Consider the following 17,094-nt stretch of genomic DNA (forward strand, 5'->3'; position numbering starts at 1 on the left):
AACCCCCTAAATAGATTTGAAATTAGGAGGAAAAGCAAAGTAAAACCAAAAAAACCCCCAGAAGATTTGTGTGAATTTGCACTCAGGCTGCTGTTCAGCGTTTCCACGTGTGATCCCTTTCCACGCTGCTTTTCTCCTTCTCTCTCCCTTCCACGGAATAACCCCCAACCAAACCACAGGAGCTGTGGTAACCCGTGCCCAGATCTCAGCCTGGTTCTGCTGCTCCCCCCTGAGCCCCGGGGGACGCTGCAGCCACTTTGTCGCCACAGACCAGAGCAGTTTGTTGGTTTGTGCTGGTTTTGGGGAGCAGCAGCAGGACGAGGATGGAGCAGGTGCCTTGGGAAGGCAGGTGGGATTTTAGGGATTTTAACAGCCTGTCCCCATTGGCTGCCTGGTATTAATGACAGAGAAAGGATTCATTTGGGGTTTTTCTCTCCTGCGCCCCCCAGGAGCTATGGGGAACACCCCGGGTGTGCCGGAGGAGGCTGAGGACCACAACACCTGCACAGTGAAGAGTTACCAGGTGAGCAGCCTCATTCCCACCTCTCCCCTGGCTGCTGCCATCCCCTTGAGGTCCTAAAAACTCTTCTCTTTGTTATTCCAGCCTCTCCCCGAGTCTCCTGATGGAATTAAAAACGGGTCTGTGGTGTTTGTTCAGAACCCTCCTCCCCCAGCAGGGAATGGGGAAGGTAAGGACTGGCAGATTGGAAGTATTTATTGTCCTGAAGGCACAATAAATATTAATGCCCAGCTCTGAATTAAGGGATATACATGCTCCACTTACTTGTAAACATGGTCCTACAGGAGCTGGAAAGTTTAAATACAACAAAAAGAAAAAGGAGGAGTTCTTTCCAAAGTTCTCTGGATTATAGTTAATAGTTCTGGGGTTTTGGTCCTGCCCTGGCCCCCAAAAAGTGGATTTTCAGAGGGCAGGGCTTTGTGTGGAGCATCACCAGACAAGTTTGGTGCTGGGCCCTGCCACGTTTGTGACAACTCTGCCCCAGCTCTGGGAATTCCTGATGGAGTTCGTGTCTCCAACAAAAGCCCTGGGGGAATTGTAGCTGCAGGGAGCCCAAATTCAGGCTCCTGGGAAGGACAAAAGGCAGCAGTGGCAGCAGTGCAGGGGGATTATGGGCTCTTAGGGAGGTTTGGGGTTGCTGGGGGATGCCAGGAAATGTTTTATGAGAAGAGAACAGTTTTTGTGTTGGAAAGGGCTAGAAAATCCCTGTCCTGGCTTATCCACAGGATGATAAAGTCTTAGAAAACACCTCTGTTGTTTTTTTTTATATCGGCCCATATTTCTGATCTCTTCAGCAGCAATTTCCAATGATAGAAATTGCAGAAATATTCATGATAGAATCCTCATCCATTTGAACGTTTTCTCTTATTGTCTCTCTTCTGGCCCTGTGCTCTTGAGCAGGGGCATTGCTTTGACTTGAAAGATACTGAGTAGTTATTTATTCAGAATTACATTTTTATAGGGACATTTTTCTGTCTTGTTTTTAATTTAAATGTAGCAATTGGCCGGGAAAAGCACCTGAAAGGGGCAGGCATTAAAGCTGCAGTGAGGTTGTTAAATCAGAATTAACATTTGGCCCCTTGTGATCCTGAGCTGGCCCTTAGTGAGTATTTAATGTACACAAACCATCCTTGCTCTCATTTTGGAGAGCACAGAGAAGAGAGCAGAGTCCATCTAAAATCTCCAGTTCAGAGCTTTGTAATGAAATTCAGCTGTTTAAAAAAATTTAACAAAATTCAGCTCCTGAGCTCGAATCCTAGAGAATTTACAACACAGTATAATAATTTATTCTTTCCCTACTCACTAATTAAACAAATTCTGTCCCTTTTCTGGGTGAACTATGAGGGTGCAACAGCCGATGGGGTGAGTAGAGCTTTGTTCCGTGGGTTAATCCCATTCCAGCCCAGTTTGGGTGGGCTCAGAGAGGACTGGGTTTGGTCACCCCAGGGTGCAGCTGGACCCTCAGCCCCACTTCAGGGCTGCCACCTCCAAATCCCGCTGAGAACCACACGGCCAGAGCATTCCAAAAGTCGTTTCCAAGTAGTTCTGAGAGGTTATCTCCACGTATTCAAGGGTAATTACTCCCATCCACAGCCACGTGGCTCCTCTTGCTTTTCAGCACCTCATTAATTCCTCCTTCCAGAATTAATAAAACCCAACAAATTCCTCTGCAATCTTATAAGGAAATAAATTAAAAAAAAAAAAAACTGTATAATTTGATGCTGAGAAAAAATACTTTATGATTTGTTGTGAAGAGAGGCCTCTCGGTCTGTCACAGGCGCTTGAAAAAAATTCTAAATTTAGGTTCAAATAATCCAGGGCTGGTGCAGGGATCCGCAGATGGTTCTGATAAGGGCTCAGTTCCTGTTCCCGAATTTCCCAGTGCCATCCCACCATAAGTCACTTCAGGCACTTGCCTGCCAGCAAAGCCTCTCTCTGTGTGTTTTTTCTGGTGTAAATCAGCAGAGTTCTGAGGAGGAAATAAAAGCCAGATGATTTACGCTGCCTGAAGACCTGGAAAATACATGTACATTTCTTTCCTCAGACGTAAAATGGAGCATATGGGACTGCTTTACTTAAATGGATTACCTAATTAATGTAATTGCTAAATCAGTTTAAGTAGCAAGTTGAAAAATTAGACGTTTCTGTGTTGATGTTTCTTGTATTTTAACTTTTTTTTTCCTGTTTGAAAAGCAGTTTAAATCATGGAGATACAATTGAAATCTCCATGTCTGTGCAATGTTTTCTTCTCCAGGTCTGGGAGAAATAAAAGTGATAGAAGTTATCACTACGGAATTCATAGTTCTGAAATGAAATACTTCAATAAATAGAGTTTTTTGGGGGACATAAAGTGAGGGTTTGGGGGGAGCCAGAGCTGAAAAAAAGGGAACCTTTTTGTACTTTTATTAAAAAAAAGCTCTTGGTGAGTAACAGGTGAAGGAGGGGAAGGTGGGAACTGGAGTTTTGTGTCTCTGATTTGCACTACATGGAGCAGAAATGCAGCAGGAGGACAAAACAGGAACAATCAGGTGATGGAAACAACCACCTGCTCCTAAAAAGAATTACAGAGGAATTAAAAAGATTACAAAGGAGTAAAGTTGAGTGAAGGTGCAGCTCCTTTGTCCCAGAGGATAAATCCCATTCAGCAAATCCTGCTGGCAACCAAAACCCAACAGAAATCCTGATTTCAGCAGCTCCCTGTGCCCATAGGGCCTGAAATGTGAAATATTTCAGGGATGTTCTTAGAGAATGAGCATTGCTATTCTTGCTGCTGGCTCCTCTCTCCCCATCTCCATTAATCTCTGGAAATCTCTAGGTAAATAATGCAAGTTAAATTACTGAAACAGGATGATTCTTAAAGCATAAACTTTATTTGCATGGAGTGGTAGAACAAGGCAGCAAAAGGATAGTAGTGTGTTCTTTCTTTCTTTCTTTTTTTTTTTTTTTAAGGAAGAAGAAATGTTTTATTTTGGATTAGTATTGGCTGCAGAAATTCATCCAGGGCTGTTGTAGCCTGTGTTGCCTTGCACTGCTGGAATTCCTGGTGCCAAATGTTGCCTTGGAGCCCTCGATGGTTTCTTCATGGCCATTAAAATATTTTCTCCACGTTTATCTGAACACCAGGGGAGAAAAAAAAAAGTGCTGTGCGGCTCTAATTCCATGGCTAAGCAAAATATTTGTTTGTGGCTGGCTGGTACTCAAAATAAAGGGATGGGATGAGCTTTAAGGTTCCTTCCAACCCAAACCATTCCACCATTCTGTGATATTGCATTAACCATTGATCTTCTCTATTTTTAATTTTTTTTTTCTCTTAAATCAAGGAAAAAAAATGTTGGTCTAATTTGCCAAATTCCAGAAAACAAAAATCTCCTTGACTGTGCTCTTACAGAACAGGGACATTCTGTAGCCACAAAATTTCCTTTTGAACACACCCTGGTGAAGGGAAGGGGAGAGACAAATCTGCTGGAGTGTGACTGCCTTTTGTTAAAGAGCTGAAAGGCAAATGCCCGAGCAGGAGCAGCCTCAAATGCAGCCTGGAAATTGTGTATTGATTTTCATTTCAGAGCAGCTTTTAATCTCAGTCACAACAAACAGCTTTGATCTGCTCAAAGACCTGGCCTAGAATTTGGGGAGGTTTTTGCTTATCTTTGCGATTCTGCCTCTGGATTGAGGAATAAATCTGGGGAGGGAAAAACGCTACTTGTGTGCCTTTAAAAACAAAAATATCGCGCACTTTTCACCTAAATACTGGAATTCCAAGGCTTTTCTCCCTCAGTTTGCCCAGCCCAGCACTGGTGGTGGGATCTGCTCTGCCTCTGTCTGAGCAGATTTTCCTTGGAGCAGCTGGAGCTGTCCTGACACAACACACACACACACACACACACAGAGCCCGTGGCAGTGACATTTGCCAGGGCTCCCATTCCTTCCACCATAATTCCAGATAAAAGGAGCTCTGTAGGTTCCTGAGCTGCTGCTTGTTTCGTTTTGCTGGTTTTCTTAATGCTGAACTTCTCTCCCTCTTTTCATGCTGAAGCCAGTTGTCCTGTGGTTCGTTTGTTATCTGTTACAAAAAGCAGAAGCTCAGCATCTCTTACGATTATTTTCCAATGGATATCGTTTATCTATTCTTGACTTGATTTTGATTTTTGTTTCCTTCCCAAGTTTCCAGCTATAATTAGAACTTTTTCAAACATTACTGCAGGAGGCTCAGGAGACTACAGCTGATCCTCAGTGGTCCCAGCTGAGTATCTAAATAGGTGCTGGAATAGCTGGAATTTGTACTTCTGCTGCGCCTGTCAGGACATTGAAATTGAAACGGGGCACTGAAATTCAAATTTCAGTGAACTAAATTCACTGAAAATGAATTGAAACCGAAATTGTCATTGAAATTGAAACTCATGAAATATCACAGGACGATATTGCTGGCCATGGATTTCTGCCAATGGATTTCCTTCCTTGCAGGAACAGCAGAATCCAGGGAAAAAATAAATAATCCATGTATGCCCAGGGAGTGGAAATCCCTTTGCCTGCCAGAACAGGTTGTGTGAGGAGCTCTGGCCACTCTGCCTGAAACACAGAGAGGGAGCAAAAGGCACATTAAAAATGATCCAAGGAGAGGAGTTGGGAGGCAGGTCCTGGCAGCTGTGGGTGCTGGGGGCAGCTGTGGGGTTCTGGGGACAGCTGTGGGGCTGCGGTGGGGTCCTTGGGCAGCTGTGGGGTGCAGAGGGAAGCTGTGGCTGCTGTCACCACACCCCTGATGGTCCCAGCTGTGCCTCTGCAGCTGGCAGATGTTCAGGTGAAGTCCCTGCAGGTGATGCTGGCACATTCCAGCACTGCCCCACTGCATCCCAGCACAGGGAGGAGCTGGAGCTGCTGCAGAGAGCCCAGAGGAGGCTCCAGGATGAGCAGAGGATGGAGCAGCTCTGCTGGGAGGAAAGGCTGGGAGAGCTGGGGCTGTTCCCCTGGAGAGGAGAAGATTTGGGGTGAGCTCAGGGTGGCCTGGAGGAGCCAAGAGGAAAGATGAGAGAGGATTTCCAAGGGACAGGACACAGGGAATGGCTTCAAAGTGAAAGAAAATAGGTTTAGACTGAATTTTAGGGAATAATCATTCCCTGGGAGGGAGGGTGGTGAGACCCTGACACAGTTTCCCAGAGAGGCTGTGGCTGCCCCTGGATCCCTGGCTGTGCCCAAGGCCAGGCTGGACAGGGCTTGGATCACCCTGGGACAGTGGGACGTGTCCCTGCCCATGATCCCCAAGGTCCTTCCCAACCCAAACCATTCCATGAGCCTGGGCTTTATGGAAAATCCCACAGAACCAGCCTGGGGATAATCCAGCTGGGGACACTCAGCCATGGAATTAAACATGGAATCTCGTGGCTGGGCTCTGCTCTGCTGCTGGGGGGTCCAAGGGGTGTGCCCAGGATCCCGGGGTGCCGCCAAGGGAGGACAGAAGTTGATGGACACAGACACATCTGCCCAGGACCTGCAGATGTTCTGTGGGGTTATCCAGAATCCCTGGGGAGGTGGGAAGCTGGAGGAAATTTGCTGTGAAAAGCCAAAAGGTACCTTTGAAAGCTGGGATCAAAAATTGTTCTGTTTTCCCAATCTCAAAGGATTTCAAACTGAAGGTCTGTGCCATGTGGAAGGCGTGTTTCAGTCAGGTTTTTTTGGTATCTGGGGTTTTCTTTCTCTGAAAAGAAAATGTGAAAGGCATAATATTGACTAGACTATTACAATTATAATTTGAAATAATTTCAATTTTGCATTGAAACTGACAATTTTCCCGTTCTAATTCAGCAAGTCAATGTGAGCCTGTCAGTTTTCCACGGTTATAATTAAATAGATCTAAATTCATCCCTGCAACGTGGTGATGACTGACAGGGAAATCAGATCCATATTCCAGTCCAAGGAGGGAAGAGCAGCTGAAGCTCAGGGGGAGCTGTAAAATTTACCTCTTGACAAGACCCTTTCTTGTTGGGGTTTCACACCACATCATCTGTGGTTCTGCCTCCCAGCCACAAAACAGATCCAAGCAAGATCATTTTTCTTCTGTCTCTTGGTTCTTTTGCCTCGTGTAAAGCAGGAGCTGCCTTTTCCTGTCTGTGAATCCCATACCAGGAGTTTTCCCCTCTATTGTGTTTTATAAAATCATAAAATATGCTTTTAAATCAAAAGGGTTTTTGGATCTAAGGTGTGATAGCCACATATGTACATGTGATTTTGAAGCATGGTTTGTGGGTAAAGAGGAGAAATACAAAATGTAAAGAGAAATGTAAGGATAAGAAACCTGGCTCAGATGTGATTGATCAGTATTCAAATCAGGCTTAAAATAACCTGCAGGCAAAGGAGAAGTGCAGGCAGGAGCCAGGAAATGGGATCAATCCTGGTGCTTTCCATTCTTTGTGTCTCTTTAGTTTTGACAGAGGAGAGGGTGATATATTGCTATATAACCCTCGGGTTTTACTGAGGTAAAATTTTATATAAATCTCGGGTTTTACTGGGGTGGTTTTATTCTGGATATCACTGTTTTAATTTGCCGTCCATGGGGCTGGCAGCTGACTTTGACACTGTGAGGGGGATGAGCAGGGGGTAAAATTTTCACTGATTTCAGTGAGAGGTGGCAGGGGAGCCAAAAATCAGCTCTGGGGGGTGAGAAGCAACACTGGAGTTCCTGAGTTTGCTCTTGCACATCTCAGAACCAGCTCAGCACAGGCAGAGACACATTGCTGAGGGATAATTCCCTTTCTTGCTCTGTTCCAGGGGATGCCAGGGAAGATACTGGCTGGGATAAAGTTGCTGCATTGCTGTGGGATAATTCCCTTTCTCCCTGTGTTCCAGGGCACACCAAGGCAGCCACTCACTGGGATAGCCTGTCCCATTGCTGTGGGATAATTCCCTTTCTCCCTCTGCTCCGAGGGATGCCAAGGAGGGAACTGGTTGGGATAATGCTGCTGCATTGCTCAGGGATAATTCCCTTTCTCTCCCTTTTCCAGGGCACACCACTCACCGGGATAACACTGTCCCATTGCTGTGGGGTAATTCCATTTCTCTCCCTCTGTTCCAGGGCACACCAAGGCAGACGTTCACTGGGATAACACTGTCCCTTTGCTGTGGGATAAGTCCCTTTCTCTCCCTGTGTTCCAGGGCACACCGCTCACTGGGATAAGGCTGTCCCATTGCTGTGGGGTAATTCCCTTTCTCTCCCTTTTCCAGGGCACACCGCTCACCGGGATAAGGCTGTCCCATTGCTGTGGGGTAATTCCCTTTCTCTCCCTTTTCCAGGGCACACCGCTCACCGGGATAACACTGTCCCATTGCTGTGGGATAATTTCCTTTCTCTCCCTTTTCCAGGGCACACCGCTCACCGGGATAACACTGTCCCATTGCTGTGGGATAATTCCCTTTCTCTCCCTCTGTTCCAGGGCACACCGCTCACCGGGATAACGCTGTCTCAGTGCTGTGGGATAATTCCCTTTCTCTCCCTTTTCCAGGGCACACCGCTCACCGGGATAACGCTGTCTCAGTACTGTGGGATAATTCCCTTTCTCTCCCTCTGTTCCAGGGCACACCGCTCACCGGGATAACACTGTCCCATTGCTGTGGGATAATTCCCTTTCTCTCCCTTTTCCAGGGCACACCGCTCACCGGGATAACGCTGTCCCATTGCTGTGGGATAATTCCCTTTCTCTCCCTTTTCCAGGGCACACCGCTCACCGGGATAACACTGTCCCATTGCTGTGGGATAATTCCCTGTCTCCCTCTGTTCCAGGGCACACCGCTCACCGGGATAAGGCTGTCCCATGGCTGTGGGATAATTCCCTTTCTCTCCCTTTTCCAGGGCACACCACTCACCGGGATAAGGCTGTCCCATTGCTGTGGGATAATTCCCTGTCTCCCTCTGTTCCAGGGCACACCGCTCACCGGGATAAGGCTGTCCCATTGCTGTGGGATAATTCCCTTTCTCTCCCTTTTCCAGGGCACACCGCTCACCGGGATAAGGCTGCCGTGTCCCCAGTGGATACCGGGGCTGGGGCGGGCGGGCAGAGCGGTGGGAGCACTGCCAGCAGGGCCGTGCCAGCTGCCAAGCCCCGCTCTGCACTGCCCTTTCCCTGGGCTGTACCAGGGCGTTCCGAGCAGCCAGCGGCATCTCCAGCCCCCGCGCAGGCCGCTCTTGATGCCACCGAGCTGAACAAAGCCCCGAGTGAGGGCACTGAGGGGCCCGGGGCAGCTGTGGGGCAGCAGGGAAACCATAAAACCCTTGGCCAGGCTCCGCTGCAGGACGTCGAGCTCTCGGGGACACCTGAGCGACAGGATGAGGCCGCCCCAAAAGCCAAACAAGTGACGACGCTCTTCGACAGGATCTTCAAGGTGGAAAGAGGCAAGGGAAGGACACGAGGTGACCCTCAGGAGGGGAGGCAGGGCTCGGACGTTCCCAACGGGAGCATCGCGGAGGCCGGCACGCCCAACGGGGTCCCGCTGGGCAAGGCAAGTGCTGACATTAAATACTGCTAATTTAATTTCCTTCGATGGAGCCTTTTGGGAATGGTGGCAGGGTGGGATAATGTGGGAGCCCTTAAATCCCTGCCACGTTACAACAGGAAAACTCCATGTGGGGATGGGAATAAATCAGTGTTTCACTCAAAAATGAGCACAGGTGACACCCCAGGGGTGGCTGGACAACGGGGTCATGCTGGGCAAGGCACGTGCTGCCATTAAATACTGTTAATTTAATTTCTGCCGATGGAGCCTCTTGGGAATGGTGGCAGGGTGGGATAATGTGGGAACCCTTAAACCCCTGCCACGTTAGAACAGGAAAACTCCATGTGGGGGTGGGAATAAATCAGTGTTTCACTCGAAAATGAGCACAGGTGACACCCCAGGGGTGTGGAGGATGAACCTGTGGCCAGTGAGTGAAGCTCTGCCTCATGACTCCATCACCTCCAGTTTAATTTGATTTATAATTCCCCGAAAGGGTTGGGAACACAGCTCCAGCTGCCAGGAGCAGCAGCTGCCAGCTGCGAATGAAAGCAAAAGTACCTGAAGTTTCTTTGTGCTTTAGGACCTTGGAGTTTGACAAGGGATGGTTTTCTAAAAGTTCTTTGGTGCATTTTGTGCCATTTTTAAAATAGTCCTACTTCCCAAGCAATAGATGTTGGATATCCTAGTCATCAAAATAGGGAGAGGAATATCCCAAAAAAGGAATATTATGCAGAAAAGATTTTGTCCTCCAGCTTATTGTGATGTTTTAGTCAAGGAAAAGTGGTTCACTGGAAAGGGTTTTACAGGATGAGGATGTGATATAAGAAACTATGGATCTTAACCTAATGAACACTCTGATCAAAGGAGCTGAAAGTTAATATGAGTTTAGATTTTGCACTTCCTGCTGAGTCTGATCTCAGCAAGGGCATTATAAAATTAATTTTTAGGGGATTAACTACAGAAAAAAGCCCATCCTCTGAAAGGGAATAATGGTGTAACTGAGCTCGGCTGGAGAGGTGGGACACAGGAATTGGTGAACAAATTGAAACCCTGCCTATTGTCAGGAAGAGGAAGGAAAAAACAATGTGTAAATACCATTTTAGTAACTGCTTTATTGGCCAGTTCAGTCTTACAAATAAATTGTGCTCACTGATGCCTTGGGGAGTGCTGAACTTAACTCATGAGATACTCAGTGCTTACACTGCCAGCACTGCAAGGTGCCCTAAAATTCTTTGATTTTTCATCTTTGTCTTCTCTATCTTAGACCTTCTCAAATTTGAAGATCACGTTTCTCGTATACATTTACCCGTTGTGATATTTTCCTTAGGGTTCATTTTTAAGGAAAAAAAAGAAACAGTCTCATTTTTCAGCCCTGCCCTTGAGGAGTGCTCCCAGCCCTGGTGTGGGATGTTCAGTTCAGGATGCACATTTAAAGAACCCATGAAGGCATTCAGCACCTCAGCAGAACAGGGTGGATCATTTGAAATGACTCCTCTGTTCAGGATACACTGGCACTTCTGTGCTCAGCCTCTCAGAATGAAGCTTTTCAGCACCCCAAATTCCTGCAGATATTTTTTGACTGTCACACAGGATGAGTCTCCCCCGTGGCTTGCAGGAATTGTCTCTTTTCCCAGCAAACGCCAAATTCCCGTTTCCTATTTTGCTGTCGCTGCTTTCGTTCACAGAGTGGGGAGGTCACAGCTGGTGCTGCTGGAGGAGTGGTGTGGAAGTCTAAGAAAAGAACAATTTGGAGCAGTTTTAACTAAAATTCAGAGTTAAACGTTGCTGGGAATAAACAGTCCCGTTGAAAGCTCAGCTGAGGCAGCGCTGGATGAGTGAGATCAGGGACAGAAGGGAATTGAAATCATTCTCCCAGCTCAAACAGGGCAGCACTGCTCACCCAGATCAATCTTTATTAGATCAATAACCCCTGGATTTCTTATTAATCCCTACTGATTGCCAGTTCTGCTCCATTCCCCTTGGACCATCCACATCCTGGAGGTGGCTGCTGGGAATAACCTGGAAATCCCGGGCCCTGCTGAGCTTTGGGTGGTGTTGGGTCTGTCTGGGAGTGTCTGCAGGAGCCCAGCAGCTTTTTGGAACCCAGGAACATTCCTGAGGGCAGCTCTGGTTATCAAAAATGCTCCTGACCTCTTAGGTGTGTGCTTAAAGCTGCACCGTGGAGATCTTTGAGGACTCACAGAACTCAGGTTCACTGCAAATAAATGACAAATCTGGATCACAGGGAGAGGAATTTTAACTTTCTGCTTGAATTTTTGGGCTGCAGCTTTGTCTTTGGCTCTTCAGACACGAAAAGGAATATATGTTGGGGGCAGAGAGGAATTAAGCACCTTTTCTGGGGAAAATGCCTCAGCTAAACACTGCAACGTGCTGCCAAATTTAACTCAATCTCTAAAACAAAGGCTGTGGCTCTGCCCTGCAGCACAGTCGCCTTCTGTTCCCTCTGAAGTTCCCATTCTCCCGTTGGATGGGAGAATGACCAAGCCTAATTTAATTACTGTTACTGTAGTAACTACAAACTGTTAGCAAATAATCATACTAAAAAATCAAGATATCGCTGCCAACAGCTCTTTTTTTTTTTTTCTCTCTCTTTCTCTGTGTCTTTTTTTTTTTTTTTTTTTTTCTTTGTGGATTATGGCTTGTAGTATCTGTAAATGCTAAAAGCAAAGTTTCCCTGCACTGAGTGCCAAGACAAAACAAACAGCGTTGCTGGTGAGTAAGAGAGAGGCTCCACAGTTGTAGCTTAAGAGCTGCACAAACATTCTGTGTTTGCTGAGCCACTCTTTATTTTTGTGGTCTACAAAACTACATTCAGAGCGCAGCATAATTAAAACAAGGGCAGAATTCATGAATTCATGAAGCATTTACTATGCAAGCCAAAGAAAAGATAAATTATATGCCTGAAATGTTTCACTGAGCCATGATTCATGCAAACAAAAGTACTGGCAGGAATACATTCTTTTGATATGTTTGGGGTTGGTTTTTTGGTTTTGTTTCTTTTTTTTTTTTTTCCCTGATGACTGAACTGAAACTACAGTATACATTTAAGGTGTTTGTTACCCCCAAATTTAACTTCTCAAAGGCATGAATTGAACATTTACATGGCATCTATTAACTCCTAATACTGATGTTCTGTTGTTCCGGGGGGTTTCTTTCATTATTTTCCCCCCGGGGCTTTGAGCAGGGAGCAGCCACAGAGGGTTTTGTGGTGATCCTGTGAGGTTGTGCATCCTCTGTGCCCCATTTCTGTGCTGCTGGCCCCAGCCTGGCCTCCTCCCACAGGAATATTCCCATGGGATGTCTCTCCCAGGCCAAATTTGTGGGATTCTTTGTGGCCAAGGGCAACCTCAGCTTGGGAATCACAGAAAGGGATCCTCCAGCAGGGCAGCGTCATTTTTAGTGGGAAAAAAATTAGAATAAAAGCGTTGAAAATGGCTCAGTGAAACATTTCGGGCATATAATTTACCTTTTCTTTGGCTTACATAGTAAATGCTGCATGAATTCATGAATTCTGCCCTTGTTTTAATTGTTCCTTGTACTAGGTGATTAAAACACCACCATAATTGAATAACACGGATTTCTTTATGTCACCAGCGGAAGGAATTGACTTTTAATGCTCCAAAACTTCAGAGGGATCAGGGCAGCTGGGTGTGGGGTGGGCAGGAGAGCACAGGGAGTTAAAGTGCACATTGAAATGGGCACATCAAATGGGGCTCACCTGAGCTCTGCGGTTGGAGTTCAGGGATTTGGAGCTCTCAGGATCTGCAGCGGCTTTCACTTCCATGTGACATCCTCAGGGAGATGTCCTGGATCAGCCAGAGGTGCTGGAAAGAGCTGTGTGCATCCCAAAGCCAGCGCTTGGGCTTGTCTATAATTAAAAAAATAAATAAATAGAAATAAAATCTGTTTATTTTTCTTGATAGCATCCAGCACTAAAGAGTTGGATGGCACCAAGCACTCGGGCTCTGAAGCTGGTTTTGTTTAGCAACACATCAGCCTCCTCCTCCTCCTCCTCCTCCTGCTGCTGCTGCCTCAGTTGTCCCTTTGACACCTGGAGCAGGGCCAGCCTTTTCCATGGCACCAGAGCTCTGGGGATGCCACCCCTGGCGTGGCCACGCGTGTCCCACACGGGACAGATTGTTCCTGGGGTCACTCTGGGGCTGGCAGCTGCACCGAGGGCTGGGTGAGAGCCTTCAGCAGCCTGCTGAGCATTCCAGCACTGCCCTGCTGCCGCCTGGGCCAGCTTGGACAACTTGGTGGGTGGGGAATGACACTGAAGTCCCTTCTGGCATTTCAATGTGCACTTTAACTCCCTGGGTTCTGTTGGCACTGCCCACCCCACTGTCCTCAGCCCTCTGAAGTCTTGAAGCATTTAAAGTCTATTCCTTCCACTGGTGGCATAAAAAAAACCCCATATTATAAAATTATTGTGCTGTTTTAATCACCCAGGGCAGGGCAAGGTTCTTTAGAATGTTTTATTCTGATTTTTCCCACTCAAAGAAAGCACTGAGCTCGAACGGGCTGGTTAGAGGAAAACCCTTTGATGTCATTCAGGCCCTCTTTGGTGTCACTCTCTGCTGCACCACTCTTGTGTTGAGTTTTCCTGCGCAGGCTCAAGGCAAAGGTGGCCAAAATGGAAGGTAAATTCAGTGTGAGAGGTGCCAAACTCTCCAAAACTGGTTCAAGAAGTGTTTTGTCAAAACCAGACCCTTGTCCACGTGTCTAAACAGAAAACAAGGATCTTAATATTACCTACCTGTGAGTGCTTGAGCACTGGAAAACCTTTTGGGGCTCTGGGACCTGTAAATCCATGAAGAGAAGAGGCAGCTCCATCTGACTAAGGGGAATTCTTTTGATTTGTTGCCTTTTTCCTTCTTTTAATGCATGTCACGATGATGTTTGATAGATAAAAATGATTCCTGGCGTGGCAAAACAGAGAATCAGAAGCCACCTTCGTATGGTGCGCTCAGACACGAGGCTGGCAGCGGCCAAAATCTCAACATCTGCTCCCCTTTGTCACAAGCTCAGCCTCGAAAAGAGAAAAGTGGAGTTTGGGGACTCGCCCTGCGCTTGTTGTGGCCGAGAACAACATCCCCCCAAGAGCAGCAAGTGCTGAATGTGTGAGGAAGGAGGGCAAGGACAGGGATAAATGCTGGATTGTTCCGAGCCCGTGGGCTGGGCAGGAATGGTTGGAATTGCTGCTGTGACTCCCGAGCGAGTCACAAAAGTCACTTTTACATTCCGCCGGGAGTCAGGCGAGCTGGCACCCAGCAAAAATAAACCCCCTTTTCTTTTATTTGATTTTTTTTAATTTTTTTTTTTTTAGGAGATAGATGAGTGCAGCCAGCAGGAGCTTGGGCAGGACTCTGCAGGTGAAGAGGGTCCAGCTGCTGCAGCACCTGCCAGGGCACAGGCACAGCAGGACAGTCCCCAGGCAGCTGCCGCAGGACAGGGCTCAGTCATGAGCTTCCTCAAGACGCTGGTAAGTTCTGCCTCAGCCTTTCCATCTCCTCGTGTTTCAATCGCTTCCAAAAATCCCCCTGAGGGATTGAATGAATTGTATAAGTGACGTGAAAATGGCTAAATAAATGTGAAGTGTTTTCTGTGTGCAGGGCACTGGAGGGATGAGTGAGGGGTTATGGAAAAGTGAAATGATAAAGTGAGCACCACCTGCTCTGCCAACTCCACTTCTGCACGGATATTCCCAGATCTTGAACTGTCTCAAAGACTTTCTGCTTGATATTCCTTTTGTACCACCCCTAAAAGTTCATTTTTATTAATTGATTACAAGCTGGAACAGTAAATATTCGATCCAGGCGTTTTTCATTTGAGCCATTACGTTGTTCTCAAAGAATATCTGTATTATAAATTTTCCCGTTTGAGGGAAGCGATGTTTTTATTTTCCCTTTGTGCAAAAAATCCCCTGCTGATTTCAAATGTATCTTTTTGACCCTTTGAAGGGCTGGGTTGAGCGACTGTTTTTTCTCAAATTCTTTTAAGGTCTCCCCAAGCAAAGCTGAAGCCAAAAGTGATTCTGAAGACAAGGTAGGCACTTTCTTGTTCGCTGCTCATTCTGTGTTTTTCACAGATGGATTTCCTCTTCATTTTGTTGGGTTTTTTCCCCAGCTGATATCATAATTTGAGGTAATTTCAACTATTTTTCCCTGGGATAAATTGAAAAGAAAGAGACTAAACCGTGCAATTCTTAATATCATCTGTTATGATTAAAATCTGTTGTGTTTTCTGCAAGCTTGGTGATGACTGCTGACACTTTTGGTTCTTTCTCTGACTTGTCCTTGATCTAAAATTTCAGTGACAACTTTGAGTCCACGAAAAAAAATCCGTTTGCTCATAGAAAAAGGTTTTCCTTAGGCCTTGAAAAATTTTATTAAGAAACAAGGAATAAAACCCTAAAACGGAAGTGGTTTTTTTCCATGCAGATATTATCCAAAATCATAACATTTTTTTGTGTTTTCTGCTATTTTTATATTATTTTATCCTATTCAATTATCAGACTTTACAGCAAGTTTGGTGAGTCCAGGAGGGATTTAATTCTGAATAACCCTGAAAATTATTCTTAAAAATTCTGGATAAAAACATCAAATAGGGGTGAAGATCCTGGAAGCTATGTAGAAAATGCAGCGATTAAAGCACCCTGAGGCTCAATCAAACTTCCAGCTCTTCCCAGAGGTGGTGAACAATCTGAACCAATTTGGTTTGGATGGAAACAACCCCGTTTCCATCCCTGACTCTGTCACCTGTCCCTGTGCCAGGTGACTGCTGCTGCTGTAATTTGGACAGGAATATTCGGGGCGGGTTTGCTTTGCTGGCACACCTTTGGCTGGGCAAACAAATCCAGGTGACTTGCAGGATGTGCAAACTCCTTCCAGGAGATTAACTGGGAGTTCTCTTTTACTGGGAATTCCTTTATCTGATACGGCATTTCACAATGGGGAAATATGTTTAGGAGGTTGATTTATCAGCTTCCAGATAGAAAAGCTGCAGATTTTTTGGCTGAGAGGAAATAATGGTAGTTGTTTGGGGTTTTTTTCCTCAAAAAAGCCCCAAATTGTGATGCTGTTTTACACAACAACGACACAGATTTCGAGTTTCAGAAGGCTGAAATTAGTTCTTTATTTTTGGGATGTGTCTCCCTTTTATACTATTTATACAGACCAATCTGACTGGTGAAACAAAAGCAAACCTCTTCACTCCCATTGGCCAGAGCAGAGGGACATCAAGGACAAGTCCCTCCTAGGGAAAGGAATGAAAACAAAGTTACAACTACAAAAACACATCTCTTGTTGACAGAAAATTCCTCAGGAAAAGAATTTCAGAAAACTGAAACATCTCAGGCACAAACCAGGGCTACAAACCTGTGGGTTAAACCTTTGCTGGGTGAAGTTTTCCCAAGTGGGGCAACAGCCACTTGGGTGGCTGCTGTGCCTTCAAATCATGGAATATCCTGGAGCTGGAAAGGATCCAAAGGATCCTCCAACCCTGCACAGGCCCCCTGCTTCTCCCCTGTAGCACTGGATCATGCCTGACATGTTTTGGTTTCAGAAATTCCTTTCCCAGGGAATTTTCTGTAAACAAGAGACATGTTTTGGTAACAGCAAGAACTCTCACAGTCTTTCTCTAAGGAGGGACTTCTCTTGATGTCCCTCTGCTCTGACCAATGGGAGTGAAGAGGTTTGTCTTCTTGTCACCAATCAGATTGGTCTGTGTAAAATGGTATAAAAAGGGAAATGCTTCTCGAAAATAAGGAGTCACCTTCTCAGCCTCCTGAAGTCGGAGTCTGTGTCATTGTGGTGTACAACTGAGACACTCCTGGAGCTCTGGGAGGTTTGGAGCAGGGAACAATCCCTGGGGAGTTCCTCAGCACCCTCTGCAGGGGAGGAACCTTCTGGTTTTGTAGGGTCAGGCTCTTATCAGCTCTGGCTCCAGCCCTAATCAGCTTCAGGGCCACGTGTGCTGCCAGCACTGGGCACACCCTCGGTGCCTGTCCCTCCATCTGGGTCGTTAAAGGACAAAAAGAAAAGATGAGACACTCCAAATATTTCAGCAGGCAAAGA

General features: G+C 46.3%; 1 protein-coding gene across 1 annotated transcript in view; it reads left to right on the top strand.

The window, feature by feature from the left end:
• The first annotated feature begins 446 nt into the window (after positions 1-446).
• BCAS1 (brain enriched myelin associated protein 1) overlaps positions 447-17,094 on the top strand; it is a 35,798-nt gene continuing 19,150 nt past the window's right edge. Inside the window, exons 1-6 of the mRNA XM_066330986.1 lie at positions 447-523; positions 605-689; positions 4,488-4,496; positions 8,496-9,004; positions 14,346-14,501; positions 15,020-15,064. Of these exons, the coding sequence (XP_066187083.1) occupies positions 455-523; positions 605-689; positions 4,488-4,496; positions 8,496-9,004; positions 14,346-14,501; positions 15,020-15,064 (873 nt within the window). The 5' untranslated portion in view covers positions 447-454. The remainder of the gene's footprint in view (positions 524-604; positions 690-4,487; positions 4,497-8,495; positions 9,005-14,345; positions 14,502-15,019; positions 15,065-17,094) is intronic.

This window comes from Sylvia atricapilla, chromosome 16 (genome assembly GCF_009819655.1).
Source record: "Sylvia atricapilla isolate bSylAtr1 chromosome 16, bSylAtr1.pri, whole genome shotgun sequence".
Taxonomy (NCBI): domain Eukaryota; kingdom Metazoa; phylum Chordata; class Aves; order Passeriformes; family Sylviidae; genus Sylvia; species Sylvia atricapilla.